This window comes from Aureobasidium subglaciale (genome assembly GCF_000721755.1).
Source record: "Aureobasidium subglaciale EXF-2481 unplaced genomic scaffold scaffold_8, whole genome shotgun sequence".
NCBI lineage: Eukaryota > Fungi > Ascomycota > Dothideomycetes > Dothideales > Saccotheciaceae > Aureobasidium > Aureobasidium subglaciale.
In genome coordinates this window covers 813,088-828,681 of record NW_013566987.1, presented here as the reverse complement: position 1 = coordinate 828,681, position 15,594 = coordinate 813,088, and the positions used below count along the sequence as shown (strand labels likewise).

Here is a 15,594-nt window from a genome sequence, read left to right as displayed (position 1 = left end):
TTGGATAACTATGTTTGATTGAGCTGGCGGAAAGAAGTGTGTCCGGCACCCATCGCAAGCGTGCCTTGCCGGGCAAACAAGACAGTCGTCGAGGTAAATTGCACAAGTTCAAGCAATAGTGAAATGAGTATCACGCTTCATTTCCCGCTCATACGCATGCTCTCGGGAGCTTGCGATACGTACTGCGTTGAGATTGCTGCGTGTGTAACGCTTGGTATAATGACGGTCACCAAATTTGACCAAGACCGTCACAGGCCGGGTGACCCTGCTCAGTCTAGCTCACCACCATTACACCATCAACAAGGTAGATCACGCTGGTTATGACAATGACGATATTTTAAGATCATAAACTTGTCTCGTGTTTCGTAATTTGGTGTATATACGTGACTCGTGGGACGAACAGCGATGCGATGATCATCAAAGAGCGTCAACTGTCGGACATCAGAGCTGGAACCAACATGCATGGTGTTAACAATCTTACAAACCAACAACGATTGCAACAACCCGGTATGTCAGATGTAGCGCATCCACACTTAGTGCTACAGTCCGTTAGTATCGGTATTACGGAACGAATATCTGATCCAAGACTCACGCCGCAGGACGAGCAACCGCAGTTACTGCAGCCAGAAGAGCTGCAGCAGTTGGAGCAAGAGCAGGAAGGCATATTGATGATATATGAATTGACGTTAGGTAGTAACGGTGCTGTGAATGATCTGTTCTGTTGACAAGAATGTGAGATTCAGCCATTTATATATCCAAGATGGTCGCCATGTCTGAACAGCGCTCGCTGATATTAGCCGTCAACCACACCACATCTCACATCTACCCCTCACGATAATGCAGCAGAAGATACGAAGCCCGAGAACTAGACCGAGACTGAGGTATAATATACATTCCGCTTGGTGGATGTGATCAACGAATCGTCGAACATATCAGGGTCACATGCGGGCAGAGAGTGCCAAGCAGGAGGATGATGGATGTGCCAGCGCAGCAAATCGATTGGAGGGTAACGAGTCGGCAATATTCAACCAAAGCCTCGACTTCTTCTCTCATGCACGAGTAAGGCGCTTGAGACAGGGACTCATGAGATCTCTCACCTTCTGCCTTGGGCTTTGCTGGCGCTAAATATGAGCATTTTCTCATTGGCCGAGTGACAACAGTGTGAAAAGACCTCACGCATCCGCTACGCACTGAGATAGGGGAGAAACACTTGAGTGGTTTATAAACTAGTATTAGAAAAAGCAAGAGCTGGTATTGGGTATCGAGAGGTCATAATCGTAAAGCACGCCACTCCGAATCACTGGCAAACCATGAGCCGAAGCATCCCTTCTTCCAATCGTCTCGAGGGAGCATCAAACGATGCCATTGCTGTCCAGTCCAACGTTGAGCTTTTTGCGACAGATAGGACAGTACCATTTGGTTCGTCTCTTCGGAAGCTCCGTCAGACCGACACAGCCGAGATGGAACCATTCCAATTCGCACTAGATAGTATAGTCAGTAAAAGCATGTCAGATTATCAGGCTGAGCGCTTACGCTTTCATTGTCACAGGCAATCATTGTGCCGTGACTGACGTCTTGACAAATGCAGTAACGTGGCTCATCGGGATCAAGGTCCTCGAATTCCATGACGGGCGTGGCGGTCTCCTCCTTGGTCTCCTTTTGCTGATGAGACTTCTTCTTCTTCGATGGTCCCTTTGGCTTGCCTACTATGACCTTTGTTCCGTTGTCTTCAGCCTGGAGGATTCCCTGAGGGAGCTTCTTTCGAGTTGGTCTCTTTCCAGTAGTGGTGTCCAGAGTACTAGCTACAGCGACAGGCACAGGAGAGCGGACTTTGTTGTTCGCAGCACCAGGCAGCGACGCGTTCGAATTGCGACGTAGGCTTTGACGTCGATTAGCTGGTTCTGCAGATGCTGCCTTTGTGGCAGAGTGCTTGAGCGTGATGGTAGCAGGCTTTGCAGCTCTCGTGTTTGCAGCGGGCGTCTGAGCAACTGCCTCGGTCGGTGCGACTGGAGGTTCTGGCTGGGCGGAGTTGCGTTGACTGCGCTGCGTCTGCTGTCGTGCGGAAATGCGCGGACTGGGGGCCACAGGTGTGCTAGCGCTACTGGGAGACGAAGTATCTTTGGCAGCAGTGATGGCACGATGAGAGATGGTAATTGTGGGCGTGTCCGCAGGTGGTGGAGCGGCAACGCTCAACTTCAGCTTCTTTGGCTGTGGACCTGGGCGAGGAAGTGAAAGAACGTCAGGAGACTCCGCGACAGGCTCAGCTGGAGGTGGTACTACCGCAGGAGTAGTCGCGTCACGTTTCCGCTTTCTTGTCGTGACGGGTTCGGTACTTGCCACAGGTTCTGCCTTCTTCGCAGTTTCTGGCGCGGCGGGAGGTTCACTGACAGGCTCGAGCCGTGGAGATGCCGTAGCAGCTGGTGTTTCCTCTGGCTGTACGATTTCTGGTACAGACACAGGTACAGGCTTTGATTTAGCTTGCTTCTTTTGTTTCGGCTCAGCCTTACTCTTTGGCTCGGATACAGGCAATGCTTGTTCCACGAAAGGCAGCTGCACGATCTCTGCTTGTTCCGTGGCAGGCGCGGCAGGTGGCTCTGATTCAATCTGTGGTGTTACAGCTTGTTTGCTAGGCTGCACTGGTGACTTGGACTTTGATTGCGCCTTTTGTGGCGATTTCTTCTCCTTGTTCTGCTCTAGGGGAGGTTGCAAACCGCCCTCCTCCTGTAGTTTGACAGCAGCCTCTTCAGCCTTGAGTTTCTCCCGTTTCAGCTTCTTGGCCTCGTTGAGACGCATGCCACGATTGATAAGCGCGGCATCGTGATTGTCATCTGGCAACTCCGGACCGAGCATTTTGGCCGTCTCAGCCTGTTGCGCATCCGTAATGTGAATACAGGTTGGATCGGACCACGCAAGGGGATCGAATTCGTCAAGGAATTCTTGACCCGAAGCTTCTGCAGCGGCTTTTGCCTCTTCCATGGCAGTCACACCTCTTCCAAGATTCTTCAGCTCCCGGTTCCTCATTGCAGGCGATGGGAGCCAGATGGCATTCTTCTTCATCCTCTTGCGAAGCGTGGCCATCTCGTACTCGGTCAGTCTCTTCCATGGCAGCCACTTGCTTCCTGGCGCTGCGTCTGGAGGCGGGGCAGTCAGAGCCATCAGGGCATTCGATGTACTTATGCCCGCGACGGCTGAGTGTGCGTTGGTACCACTAGAACCAGGTAGACGAATACGAGGGGGCTTCTGGGCGGCATCCTTGGGTTCTGCGGCAGGCTTGGGCAGCTTTGGTGTCTTTGGCGGTCTACCAGGAGTCTTGTTGTTGCGAGACTTGTCATGACCAGGCGAGCGAGGTGGAGGTGATGGAGAGGGCGAGAAGTCGGATGGTGGAGGTGAATCTGGGTTTGGAGGTGGAAGGACTTCGCCAGGGACCATGATCTTATGCGCTCTTACGCGTGGAGCGTTGCCGGTACGGTGTTGGGCGGTGCGTTTGTCAGCCTGCTGTTGTGCCTGGGCATTTCTTCTCAGCTGGGGAGACGATAGGCCAGGGTCCGGTGTCGCATCGCGCTCGGGTGGTAGAGGCAAGGCCTTGAGCTTCTTTTGCACGATCTGTAGCTTCGCACCATCTTTGACAACGGTTTCTTCGAGACGGATGGCCTCAGCGAGGGACATGCGTTTGCACTTCTCCAGCGCGTCGTAGGCATGGCTGATGTCTTTGCGCAATCGGACAGGATCAGGCGCGTCGGTCGCCGTCGCGGTGATCTGCGGAAGATTGCTGTATGTGCTCAGGTGATTGTGGATCTCGAGCTGAAGCTCGTTGGCCTTGTAGTTCAGGCTTTTGATGAGGAAGAGACTGCGAGCGATGGTCGAAGGAAGGTGCTCGCTGTACGTGAGGAAGTCGCTGAGCGTAGCTTGGACGTCGGGATCGATTTGTCGGCCAGGATCCAGATCCATGGCCATGTCAAGGTGGAGCATCTCGGTGCTCATGTTTGCGCCGGCACATCTGAGGTTGGTCAGGAATGTGATGGAGTTGTGTTCAGTTCTCCTGATGCACGCGTTGCGCGTCCAGCATCAGCTTCCCCACAGGTTGGCAGCACCGCGCACGGGCCTTTTCACATGCGTCTTCTATCGTACAACGCTGTCCACCCAGCTTGCAGGAGTTCATGTTCGTATAACAAAGTGGTTTGGTGAGAATATTATGTTTGAACAAGGCTACTCAGCAGTATCCTCCAAGGAACAAAACAGATGAGGAGTAAAATGATCAAGTGTGTAGTAGAAAGATTAAGTATGAGCACTTCCAGTATATGGTATTTGCCAGACTCGTGACATGGTAGAATTGAGAGAAGACAATCTGAAAGCAGGGCGAGAAAAGAGCTGGTAAGGGCTTGATCTACGGTCAAGCAGTATCATACGATAGCTGGTGCGTCTTCCTGTGTCGACTTCGGTGGTGCGAATACATCAATAGTACATCCTTCGTGATATCATGGTTGAGGTTATCGTCGCAAGGCTTGGCAGTCGCGTCTACCGCGATCATCTCAGCCCTACCACTGCAATGTGACCATCTAGAGCATTCTCAAATTCATTCTGCTCACCTCAGCTAAACACCCGAAACGTCTGTATGTAGACGCGCAAAGAGCGACTTCCCCTTTCTCAATGGAAGCCGCAATACGCTGGTCTCCCCTCTCGACCCCCGATCAAGCTCGCTTTTTGCTAGCCGATGTCGCCGGCAATGCTCTTACCCTCTATGAGACTCGGTCCTTGAACAGACAAGGCATTCAGTACAAGCCAATAGCCCGCCGCGAGAAAGTTAATAACTTCACCGCTTTCGACTGGTCTAGGACAGATGACTCGCTTGTAGCTTTGGGCCTCTCATCTGGCAATGCCGAGCTATATAGATTTGATGATTCTGCCTCATCTGATCCTGTCGCCCTTTTCAATATCAAGACGCAACGAAGATGTAACACTATTGCATTCAACACACAGAATCTTCTTGCAGTTGGTTTAGATCGAGTTAGACATGATAATTGTCTTACCGTATACGACATCGAATCCAATGAAGCATATTCGAGATTGTGCGTTTCAGAGGCTGTCACAAGTATTCGCTTCTTCCCTCACCATCCACAGCAAATGCTGGCTGCTGTCTCACGTCAAACCATCCGTCTGTACGATTTGCGAGGTAAGCTTCATGGTTGATCCGGGAGGCATCACACTGTAAATGGTTTAAAGACTAACACCCGGAACAGACTCGTCCACCAGTACTGCAGGACTGGGCAACTGTGGTATAACGAAACTGGTCAACAATATCGCTATCGACCCTTTGGACGAGAACTACTTTGCGTCGGGCGGCTCGACAGGTGATCCATCTGTCACGGTCTGGGATAAGCGATACTTGTCACGCTCAAATAGTGCAGCAGGTGCTGATGCCACCAACAATGGTGCAGTCCTTGACTTACGTCCAGCAACGGATAACAGTCAAACCACTAGCGTCTGGAGCATCAGATATTCAGGCCAGAAAAGGGGACGTTTCTGTGTCTTGTCCAGCACAGGAGAGGTCAAGCTGTATGACACAGCACAGCATAAAGTACATTCGAAGCTGCGGCCAGCATCGGTAAATTACTACGGAGGGAATCCTTGGAATCAGCCTCATTATGTTTCACGTACCCACAGTCTACGAGAACCAGAAACTGGTACAAGAAAAGACAGAGGCGCCAATAGGATTATTGCTTTTGACTGGGTGTCCCTCGACGATCAGGATCGCCAGGCCATTATAGCGTTGCACCCGAATCGCGACATCGATCTGATCTATGCTCCTAATCCGAATCATGTCGACATCACTGGACGAGGTGACCTGTCTATCTGCAACAAAGGGTTATCCATCTTTGAACCAAAGGATCAGTACCCTTGTGTCGCGCAAGAAGTACGAGCACTGCGGAAAGCTTCTGACAGTGGAAGCCCCAGCCAGGACGAGCAATATCCATCCAAAGCTCCGAACCCGATGAGTGGACCATCTCAGCTGGATCACCGCAACCTTAAGTCACTGAATGGGTCCAAAACAGCCACTGCTGCTAGAACGGAGGAATGGCTGGATGATAGCGTGACCAAGGCTCCCGAGATTCTGCGCAACGATAGAGTGGTGGATCTGCTGGCTCTTGCCAACGTGCCACGTAGGCGCTGCCAAGAAGGTTATCTCTTTGATCCTCGAAGAAATATCGAGATTGTTGCCGAAGACCCGGCATTGATCAAACTTTGGAGCACCATCAAGAGATTCGAAGACCTGGCTCGAGACGGAGGCATGGCATCAGATACTCTTGACTTGAGCTTTCTCGGTGTGAGCAACATCTGGGAAGGTAAATTGGGCAACGGTCCGAACAGAGTGACATCTGCCTCCAATGCACTTCCCGAGACGTTCGAAGACGTGGTACGCAAAGTACTCGAACGTCACAGTCTGCCCGATTACGTCGGAGTACGAACAGAGAAACCCGAGCAACGTCAGCTATGTCTGGCATTGTGTGGATGGGACTTTTCGCATGAGCATACGAAAGAGCGATGCGATTACCTTGTCAAGAAGCAACGATACTACGAAGCAGTAGCGACTGCCATGTTTAGAGGACGCAAGACAATCGCTCTCGAGATCTTGCGAGATCTGATCCGCGAGCGAACTATCCAGAATATCGGACTGGGAGCTTTGATAGCGTCAGACTCGCTCAACGACGAGCAACGCGAAATGTGCCGCTGGATGGAAGAAGACGCGACAGATCCATATCTGAGATCTCTTCTCATTTTCCTGTCCAGCAGCGATTGGATTGACGTAGTCCACAAACTCGACGCTGACATCAAACTCTCTGACCGTCTAGGCATCGCCATCAAACATCTCAGCGACAGCCAAATCTCAACCTTCATCTCCCAAACCAGCAGCACTTTGATCACAGCCGGAAATGTAGAAGGCGTGCTCCTAACAGGTCTGAGCGAGAAAGCCATGGAACTCTTCCAATCCTACATCCGTCGCACGTCAGACCTACAGACCGCCGTCCTAGCCACCGCGTTCACAAACCCTCTTTACGTCAACGACGCTCGCTGGGAAATGTGGAAGGAAACCTACTTTATGCAAATGCAATCCTGGCGTGCCTTTATCGAGCGTACAAAATTCAGTATGCAGCATACCCGTCGCGCAGTCACTAGAGGAGGTACAAAACTCATCGCGCCGCCACCAAGACAATTGGCTCTCCGCTGTGCACACTGCCAACACTCTCTCGCAAAGGAAAGTGCCACACACACCCATCACCCACATGGTAGTAGTACACCAGCCAAAGGAGCACAGCCAAGGATTGCTGGCCCGGCTGCGAGTGCAGGAACAGTATGTCCTCGTTGTGGTCGCCATCTTCCACGCTGTTGCTTGTGTATGCAATGGCTGGGTACCCCTGAGCCCACGCGCGCGAAAGAGGTTCAGAGTGGTGAAAAGGAGACGGATGTGTTGAGTAAATTCATCACTTTTTGTGCTACCTGTACGCATGGATTTCATGCTCATCATGCCAGGACATGGTTCGCTAGGCATGCCATGTGTCCTGTGCCGGATTGTCGATGCCTGTGTGGATTGAAGTAGACGGTGATGGACGGAATGAACATCAGAGTATTGATAGCAACACTCATCGTGCAGAACCTTTCACTGCGAACAGACGTGTAGACGACGAGAGAAAAACGTGTATGAGGGAAAATGAAAATCGCTGCATTCTTTCTCGTTCAAAGCTGCTTCATGCGGCCCATCTCTTGCTATGCTAGAACTAACAACGACAAATTTATCTTATTGAAAGGAAAAAGGTGAAAGTCGGCACAGTGTATCCTCATCAGGCCCCTTTTACCCCTTCGAGCCACATAGCCTTCTATCTATCCACAGACCTGCTGTAATCGTCTTTGACCTGAAGCCAAAATAAGGAGGAATCTTGAGCAAGTGACGAAAAGTGTTTTGGCGTTATTGCATGACAGAGACATGAAATCGTGTGAGATCATGTATGTTGTCTGGATTTGGTGTGCTGACATTCAGAGCTGCGAGATGACTTAGAAAGTCTCCTCCTCGATTAACTCGCCCTCCTCATCGTCAACCTCTGCTGGGATCTCGAAGCCCTCCTGTGAGCGCATCAGTAAGTGTCGTCGTCCTCTGTTCCAGCACCAGAAAGAGAACCTACCTCGGTCGAGTAGAGAATAGTCTGTATTTGCTTCAAGAGACCGCCCTCATCCTTTTCGAGCTCGGGCTCGGCTTCCATGGCACCCTGGACGAGCAATTCAATGTCTCTGAGCTTGCTGAAGTAAAAGTCGCGCTCGCGCTCCAGGCCCTGAACAGTCTCCTTAAGTGCGTTGTTCTCCTGTGTCAAAGCAGCGGTCTGAGCACCACCTCCTGAGCCTCCAAGAGGAGTGCGTGTTCTTGTGACAGCGGCGGAGGTTGCGGAGACGGCGGGGGCGCGCCTTGTGGTGGAAGCTCTCGGGGCAGCAGCAGGAGCGGAGCCAACAGATTGGTTTTTTCTACGGGCCAGGGCGTCGTAGTCACCACCTAGTTCTTCGTTAGTACATGTCGAGGTTGTGTTGGTGTAGGAAGCCGACCAACCAGGGTAGTGCTGGTCCCAGAAACGCTTTGTCCACTGCAGGAATTCGAGATTGTCCTGCATCTTGCACTTGACTAGTTGCTCGACGGGAATGGGACGATCGACGTGGTGCTTGCGGAAGGCGTTGCTCAGAATCTTGAAGTTGTCCAGGTATGCATAGTCGGCGCTTGCGTTAAACTTCACACGAGCCATGGGCAAGTCGACTGGAGGAAAGAAAGTCAGCCGAAGGGAATGACATGGAAGCAAAGGCAGAGAAGCGTACGGAAGATGCTGTCGTAGATTGCGCAGAATGGGGCACTGAATGCTTTGTCAGTCGGAGCATGGTGTGGGAGCGAGTTGGGCGCGTTGGTACCCGGTACCGCATTGCTCGACACGGGTGAGGTTGAGCGAGCAAAGGCTGTTGAGCCATTGCAAGAGTTCTTGTCTGTAGCGGCACCAGTTAGCTGTGGACTGCTCCTCCCCTGACATGCGCCGGGTGGGCAGAAGCACATGCCTTGATTCACCCATGTTTGGAGTATGTGTGTTTCTTCTCTTGTTGATGCAGCTTTGTTGTAGGAGTAGATGGAAACGGCGGAACGAGAGTGGGTGTGAAAGCGGATCGAAAGTGGTGAGAGGTGTGAGTGGATAGAGACAAAATGTCTTGCCAACTAGCACAGGCCGGGTGTTTGCTTCCTGACGCCGATTTCCATCCCAAAACAACACGCCCCGCCAATCCACGCCTGCCAAGCAAAGCTCATTTCCAACCCTGTCCTTCTTACCACCTCTTCAGCCCGAGAGCACTACTTTACCGATGTTGGAACTAGATTTGTGATGTCCGGATTCAGTAATAACCTCAAAATTCATCGTCACATTACACATCACTCTGTTTGGTCCTTGCATCAGTAGGCGGCCAACTTCAGTAGCAGACATCTGTGCATTGTGACTTGTGAGTACATGGTTCAATCTGGTTACCTTCGGATGTGTCTTGGTTATGGGCGCCTCAATATTACCAAAGCAGCGTCAACCATCGCAACACACGAGAGCTTATCGAAACATGTCACCACCAGGATATGAGGGTCCTGAATACTAGATCCGCGTCCTTCTGAGTACCCGGATCAAAAGGTGTTTCTGACAGAATGAAGATGCAAGGCTTTTGATATTTAGTGATTTCATATCCGCGTATGTGATGAGGTAGTCCAGCTTTCTTTGCTCGAATCCGAATGTCTTTTTACCCTCGAGCGCCCCTAACGCCTTAGGTGCAACCTGATAGCATGGTTTCCGGTTTTACATCCCTCGAGACTTCGATGATTGTGGTCGGAAAGGCAGCACTTTGCTGTGTCGACACCATCTGACCATTCCAGCCATTCATCCTATGACTTTGCGCGCGCGACGCAGCCGTGCCGTCCTTGGAAATTCTGGCCAGTTCCAGAGTCGTCTATCCTTCTGGGTCTTGTTTCTTGTCCAGGTCCCTCTCTCAACTCATCTCCACATCTTCCTTCTTTGACTTATTGCTTGCTGAGATCCAGAGAACGTTGTTGCATCTGATGAGGACCTGACCGAGGCTACCGCCAGACTTTCCGTCAATCCACTCCTCTGCGTTGGAAAGTTGAATGTTCATGTACGAGTCGACCGAGACGAGCAGACCGGTGTATTCCTGACCCCACTTCAGGCGAATGCGAACCTCATCATTGACGCTGTGATTGAGCCATGTCAGTATGGTTGACCCAGAGGGTGGACGCGATCGGCGGAAGAAACAGAACGGTGACGGGTGGACGAACAGTGATTGCAGCATGGGCCGCGGGTTCAAGGGGACAAACTGCGAGTGAGTCAGTACACAGATTCGTGTAGTCTACGCGACAACGTTCAGCTCACACTCATGATGTTGGTGAAGGGTGGATATGACTTGTGATGATATGCGCAATACCAATGTCGCGCTCTGGATGGTCAAGCTGCACTCAATTGCCAGTCGCGAGCTTGGACCTCCTTCAGTTTGCGGCGATTCCCGCTCTATCAGAACAGCTACAACTACAACTCCATGTGCTGATTTGAACCATACCATCGAGCAACACAAGGACCTGCTCGAGGTTACATTCAATTGACAATTTGTGAGCGATGCTCATGAGTTTACTCAATACACGACCGACCGTCTTGTAGTATCGAAGACAAACATGAAATACACAGAAACAACAATTCTCAATGACTTAGCAAGCAGAGGATCAATGCATCTACCAGATGAAGCACGAAGGGACTGACTCATGATTGGGTAAACTTTCAAAAATTCTCAATTTTGCTATCGCACGGAAGACGACTTAGTTGGTGGTGACAATGGTACATGAATGGGTTTCAGCACGCTTGGAGCAAAGGCCCGTAATTCCCTAGGAATTCATTGACAGTTTCCTTTTCCAGTTCTTTGCCGTGACTGCTTTTTGGTTTCATAGGCCGATGTGCAGAAACGACCTCGCTCTCTTCAAGGGAGTGAGCTGATTTAAGCACCAAGGGTGGGGAAGTCCGAGGAGCTGGTAACGTTGGGCGAGGCACCAGTGCGGGCAGCGCGGGGAGCGCTCTCACGAGGGGCAGCATCACCTCTAGCGGCACCACCACGGGGACCACCACGGCCGCCACGAGGTCCACCACGGGGACGGTCACCACCACGAGCACCACCGCGGGCACCACCACGGCCACCACGGAATCCAGAGTCCTGGGTCTGGGACTGCTCCTCCTTCCAGGCTTGGTCAATGTCGAGCAGGTTCTTGTCCTTGCGCTCCTTCTGCTTCTTGGCCTTGCCAGCGGAGGGGGCGACGTAGTTCTCGTTGGCGTCACGCTCGAAAGCCTTGCCCTCGGGGAACTTCTTGGAAGCACCCTCGTTGGGCTTGCGGGCCTCGAAGTTACCGGCAAGAGCGGCCTTCTTCTCGAGCTGCTCGGCGAGGTACTGCTCGTAGGACTTGACGTTGTCCTCCTCGGCGGGAACCTCCTGGGCAGCGGCACCCTCGGCATCGACGGGAGTGGCATCGGCGACAATACCCTCCTTGGCCTCCTCGGCCTTAGCATCGGCAAGAGCAGCCTTCTCGTCGTTCAACTCGGCGTTACCGGTCTCGTGACCCCAGGCGGCACCGGCCTGCTTGGCGTGGTCCTACGATCTTGTCAGAGAGCGATTCATTGATGTAAACATGCAGTCCAAACTCACGTTGCTACCGGCGTGGCCAGTACGGTCGTGCTTGTCGCCGGCGCGGGGGTTTCTACCACCAGCACCACGGGGACCACCGCGGCCACCACGGCCACCACGGCCCTCGCCGTCACCTCTGGGGCGGCGGTCCTGGCGGACACCGTCATCGGTAGGCTTGGATCTGTTGTTAGAAGCACCTGCGCCTCTATCGCGGAAAGCTACGGCGTTTGGTGTCAGTGGTGGAGATTCGGGCGGTGGGTCGAATGAGGTAAAATACCCTGCTCAGAGCCAGTGAAGGCGGCGTTGCGTCCACCACGGCCAGCGGGTCTGGGAGCGTCGGTCGAGGGAGCCTCGGGACCAGCGTTGCGCTTGCCGGCGCGAGGGACGGGCTTGTCCATGACCTTGGTAGGAGGTTCAGGCTCTCTGTTGGGGTCGAGCTCCAGGTCGTTGCCTGTATACGAGACTGGTTAGAGGGCTCGTCATATGTCCATTGTGCGGTTTTTCGATACCCAGAAGCTCGTAAAGGTTCTGCACGCAAGAATTGGGTCAGCGGTTGTCCATTGGAGATGCGAAATGGCGTTTCGGGAGCTCTCGTCGAGCTGCAATTGATCCAGGTCGAAATTGCAGACTTGCGCACGAAGTGCCGCCGTGGAAGCAGACGTACCTTGCTTGCCACAGAAGCCATTTTTTCTGTTCTTGATCTGTCTCTGTGTGATGAGCGATATCAGACTCTCCCCGTCGCTGAAGTGCAGAGCTGGCGTTGCTGCGAAATCCACTCGCAAACTTGGATGGCCCGTGCACGCTTTTCTCTTTGTGCGTTTGTCGAACAGCTCGGTTAAGCCTTTCTCATAATGACTTCGGAGTTGTGACGAGTTGTACTACCGTAGGGTTGCTCGCACGAGTCTTCAATCTGTCTATTTACTACGTGTGAATTGTGTGCGTTCAAGAGTTCATACACCTATTCTACTGTGAGCGCTGCATTCGAGCGCACATCGTTGGATCATTTTGGACTCAGTGGACTATCTTATCCTCGACCCCGCGGCGGCTTGTTTCACCCCTCCAACACATCTAGATTTGCATCAGACAATTCACTCTAGCAATTGATTAATCGAGACGTCTCGCAAACACATAGGTCTTTGACGTAAAGCCTAGATGGTGCTTTGATAATAGCTTGGATTTTGCAATCACTCGATTGTTGATTACAGTAGTCATCCATGCATCAAAACATGTATCGGTAGCCAGCGTGATGCCAGCTGAAGCAACAACTATGATTGCTAGAGTCGTAATTCCACCCAGCTGCAACTCTTTCCCCCGTGCCCAAACACCTTTGCTATGCCGCAGTAATATTAAAGAATAATTCCCATCTGAAACAGCAACTTTTTGTTTGAACATATGTGTTCATCCTTTCTGTACATCATACTCCGTAACTTTTTTCTTCGCCTCTAGTGATGCAACACAAGGCTTCTCTAGAGCAACACACCTGCAAACAAGCCAACCCTCCAAAGCAAATAAACACTGTCCATTTGGAGTAGGTCCTCAGATCCTCGTCCTGATCACAAGGACTCAGCTCTTCACCTCGGTGGTGGATGTTGGAAACCATAATCTGTCGGGAAATGCATGCTTGCTGACAACCCGAATGGATCCGCGTCCATCATGGGGTCGTAAGGATCGAAGATCTGGTTCATTCCGGGAATCTGGCCTTCCCCTGGGTGGCCTCGGTCGTGTTCCTGAGCACTACCCTTGGCAGGGCCGTGGTGGTCGGCGTGTTGTGCGGGATGTGTTGCGTGGTAAGGGTTCGAAGGAGGGAATTGGGTGGGCTCGGGGCCTTGGACGGGAGCTTGTTCGTTCGCTTCGGATTCGGTCTCGAGCATCGACGATGATGTTGGTTGCGCGTCGTACTCCTGATCTGTACTCACGAGATTAACCTAGGACGACAGAGTTCTATCGAGCATGCCCGAAAGAGGGAACGAGACCACTTGCCCAGCTGCTCAATGTGTTTTTGGAATGGCGATGGGTAGAATGCCGATGCACCACCTGGAACCCCATTGGTTGATTCTGCGATGCTAGATACTCCGTTGGGCGCCGAGAAGGCAGGTCCGCGGTGCTGAGGCGGGTGCTGCATGACGTAGCGTGTACGAGGCGGTTGAGGTACACCATACTGTTGCTGCTGCCCTCCAGCAATTACCGATGCTGGCGGGGTCATGGCTCCGGGCTGCAAAGCAGCAGGTGACTGAGTAGACAAGGCTGTGGGTGAGGAAGCATGAGACGACGGGGTGGGATGGCCTTGGGGAGAACGGGCAGAGAAAGAAAGATCAGATTGCGCTGTCGCACCAGGTCCGATCCGAGGAGGATAGACCTGGCCGGAGCGTCTTGCATGCTGACGGTTCAATGCTGTACGTTGAAGAGGAGCAGCTGCCATTGGCGCCGGTGCATGATGAGGGATATACGAGTGTCCGAGAGCAGGGCTACCCGTCTTCATCTGCAACTCGGCCTGCACATCAATGCCTGGATGCTGGTCAGCTGGGACGACGACGAAAGATAAGAGCCGACGATGAGTAACGAACCCTTCTCCAACAAGATTCTTTCGAGAAGCGAATTCTTGTATCGGAGCATGAGACATTCGTCAGCCGCGCTGCGGTGACTCTGTTGCAATGTCTGCAGTGTCTCTTCATGGTGCTTGATGGTGGTCTCGAGTTGCTTGATGTATTCGGTGCGGCGCTCTCGGAAGGCAGCCTGGGCTTGCCTGTTCCTCTGCTTGCGCTCTTCCGAGGTGGCATATATCTTTGGCTGGGTTAGCAAGGCCATGACGTGTGACATTTACAATATGCTACGAGTCTATCTCAAACTTGAGAGATGGAAATGTGTCACGACGTACAGGTTTGCGGCCTCCTTTGCGCTTCTGCGGCTGGGCCGGGTCTTGTACTATCTCAGTGGTGGAAGGCTCGGGAGTCGACTCAAGCGAGCTCGGCGTGGCCTCTTGCCCGGCATCGCCATGGTCATTGATAGCGTGGTCGATGTCGGTAGCAGCCATTTGAGTGGTGCTGTTATTGTTATCTCCCATCTGCAGGTACCCCTCTGGCCGAGCTTGAGATACCCCTCAGATAGCGCAGGTTAGATGCGGAGATAGCAGTCGCAATAGGTCCAAAGGCGGGGAGACGTAAAACTAGATGTCAAGCGATTGCTAATCGTGGGCGATAAGCTTGCAAGGCATGTGCGAAAAGTGAGCGACAATTGGTGAGGTAAGTAGTTGGGTAATGAAAACGGCAGGTGGTAAGAGGGATTAAGCAAGCCCATAGAATAAGAAAATTCTCTCGCAAGCCCTTCGTCTCCGCACTTGCGCGCATGACGCGCGCTTGCTGAACGGTGGCCCGGCTCCGAGTCCTCTCTGCGCCCTGTCACCAGCGACAGGTGATGAGAAGGAGGGGCCCGGTCTCTCGTCGGCGCTGGCCGGACGAAGACAAGGAGCGAGCAGCCACTCCGCCGGCCATGTGGGCATGCGAAAGGGCCACGAAGCCTGCTTGGCTTGGGAACGATGCTTCAAAACCCGCCAATTCCCCTCACTCTCGCGCGCCATTTCCAGCGAAGAAATGATCTGATTTTGCATCGACCTGCAGGACATCGGGACAAGATACCTGTTCAAGCCTAGCAGATCCGACACTTCCTTCTAGCGGGCTTGGACACAACTTTAAATCTCCGCGGACTGAAGCATCATTTCGCGAGTCCGCGTCGCCATCAATCTCAATCTCATGTCTCATGATGATGGACAATGCCATGTTGACCACCATGGCTGTTCGAAACATCATTGAGCTTGCAGCGCAGCAAGAATGCAGATAAACAATCAATGCCGCAATGCCCGAGTTAGTT

General features: G+C 52.5%; 6 protein-coding genes across 6 annotated transcripts; 1 reads left to right on the top strand and 5 right to left on the bottom strand.

The window, feature by feature from the left end:
- Nucleotides 1-1,198: 1,198 nt before the first annotated feature.
- Nucleotides 1,199-4,425, bottom strand: AUEXF2481DRAFT_39333 (uncharacterized protein). The gene is made up of 2 exons (XM_013489155.1): nucleotides 1,534-4,425; nucleotides 1,199-1,481 (listed from the first exon to the last, which is right to left on the bottom strand). The coding sequence occupies exons 1-2, from the start codon at nucleotides 3,979-3,981 to the stop codon at nucleotides 1,353-1,355; spliced, it is 2,577 nt and encodes an 858-aa protein (XP_013344609.1). The 5' UTR covers nucleotides 3,982-4,425; the 3' UTR covers nucleotides 1,199-1,352.
- Nucleotides 4,426-4,647: 222 nt separating this feature from the next.
- On the top strand, nucleotides 4,648-7,594 carry AUEXF2481DRAFT_88341 (uncharacterized protein; the record flags this gene model as incomplete). The annotated part of the gene is made up of 2 exons (XM_013489236.1): nucleotides 4,648-5,170; nucleotides 5,238-7,594. 2 exons carry the CDS (start codon nucleotides 4,648-4,650, stop codon nucleotides 7,592-7,594), a joined length of 2,880 nt encoding a protein of 959 aa, XP_013344690.1.
- Nucleotides 7,595-7,718: 124 nt separating this feature from the next.
- AUEXF2481DRAFT_39332 (uncharacterized protein) lies at nucleotides 7,719-9,101 on the bottom strand. Its single transcript, XM_013489154.1, has 6 exons — nucleotides 9,082-9,101; nucleotides 8,941-9,012; nucleotides 8,851-8,885; nucleotides 8,591-8,791; nucleotides 8,175-8,536; nucleotides 7,719-8,115 (listed from the first exon to the last, which is right to left on the bottom strand). The coding sequence occupies exons 1-6, from the start codon at nucleotides 9,093-9,095 to the stop codon at nucleotides 8,047-8,049; spliced, it is 753 nt and encodes a 250-aa protein (XP_013344608.1). The 5' UTR covers nucleotides 9,096-9,101; the 3' UTR covers nucleotides 7,719-8,046.
- Nucleotides 9,102-10,041: 940 nt separating this feature from the next.
- AUEXF2481DRAFT_4479 (uncharacterized protein) lies at nucleotides 10,042-10,445 on the bottom strand (the record flags this gene model as incomplete). The annotated part of the gene is made up of 3 exons (XM_013489009.1): nucleotides 10,042-10,261; nucleotides 10,346-10,383; nucleotides 10,440-10,445. The coding sequence occupies 3 exons, from the start codon at nucleotides 10,443-10,445 to the stop codon at nucleotides 10,042-10,044; spliced, it is 264 nt and encodes an 87-aa protein (XP_013344463.1).
- A 607-nt stretch (nucleotides 10,446-11,052) lies between these two features.
- AUEXF2481DRAFT_4478 (uncharacterized protein) lies at nucleotides 11,053-12,415 on the bottom strand (the record flags this gene model as incomplete). The annotated part of the gene is made up of 5 exons (XM_013489008.1): nucleotides 11,053-11,697; nucleotides 11,752-11,948; nucleotides 12,008-12,181; nucleotides 12,240-12,258; nucleotides 12,395-12,415. 5 exons carry the CDS (start codon nucleotides 12,413-12,415, stop codon nucleotides 11,053-11,055), a joined length of 1,056 nt encoding a protein of 351 aa, XP_013344462.1.
- Nucleotides 12,416-13,211: 796 nt separating this feature from the next.
- AUEXF2481DRAFT_668051 (uncharacterized protein) lies at nucleotides 13,212-14,900 on the bottom strand. The gene is made up of 4 exons (XM_013489308.1): nucleotides 14,606-14,900; nucleotides 14,295-14,511; nucleotides 13,711-14,235; nucleotides 13,212-13,636 (listed from the first exon to the last, which is right to left on the bottom strand). Exons 1-4 carry the CDS (start codon nucleotides 14,789-14,791, stop codon nucleotides 13,302-13,304), a joined length of 1,263 nt encoding a protein of 420 aa, XP_013344762.1. The 5' UTR covers nucleotides 14,792-14,900; the 3' UTR covers nucleotides 13,212-13,301.
- Between the last annotated feature and the right edge of the window lie 694 nt (nucleotides 14,901-15,594).

What these genes read in the sequence shown, in the direction of transcription:
- AUEXF2481DRAFT_668051 (XM_013489308.1), bottom strand. Translation starts at nt 14,791, where the DNA reads ATGGGAGATAACAATAACAGCACCACTCAAATGGCTGCTACCGACATC. An exon ending in AAGAATCTTGTTGGAGAAGG is followed by an intron (nt 14,236 to 14,294) that starts GTTCGTTACTCA and finishes ACCAGCATCCAG; the next exon opens with GCATTGATGTGCAGGCCGAG. An exon ending in AAAACACATTGAGCAGCTGG is followed by an intron (nt 13,637 to 13,710) that starts GCAAGTGGTCTC and finishes TCGTGAGTACAG; the next exon opens with ATCAGGAGTACGACGCGCAA.
- AUEXF2481DRAFT_39332 (XM_013489154.1), bottom strand. An exon ending in AATCTACGACAGCATCTTCC is followed by an intron (nt 8,792 to 8,850) that starts GTACGCTTCTCT and finishes TCTTTCCTCCAG; the next exon opens with TCGACTTGCCCATGGCTCGT. An exon ending in CTATTCTCTACTCGACCGAG is followed by an intron (nt 8,116 to 8,174) that starts GTAGGTTCTCTT and finishes ATGCGCTCACAG; the next exon opens with GAGGGCTTCGAGATCCCAGC.
- AUEXF2481DRAFT_39333 (XM_013489155.1), bottom strand. Translation starts at nt 3,981, where the DNA reads ATGAGCACCGAGATGCTCCACCTTGACATGGCCATGGATCTGGATCCT. An exon ending in TTGCCTGTGACAATGAAAGC is followed by an intron (nt 1,482 to 1,533) that starts GTAAGCGCTCAG and finishes TATACTATCTAG; the next exon opens with TGCGAATTGGAATGGTTCCA.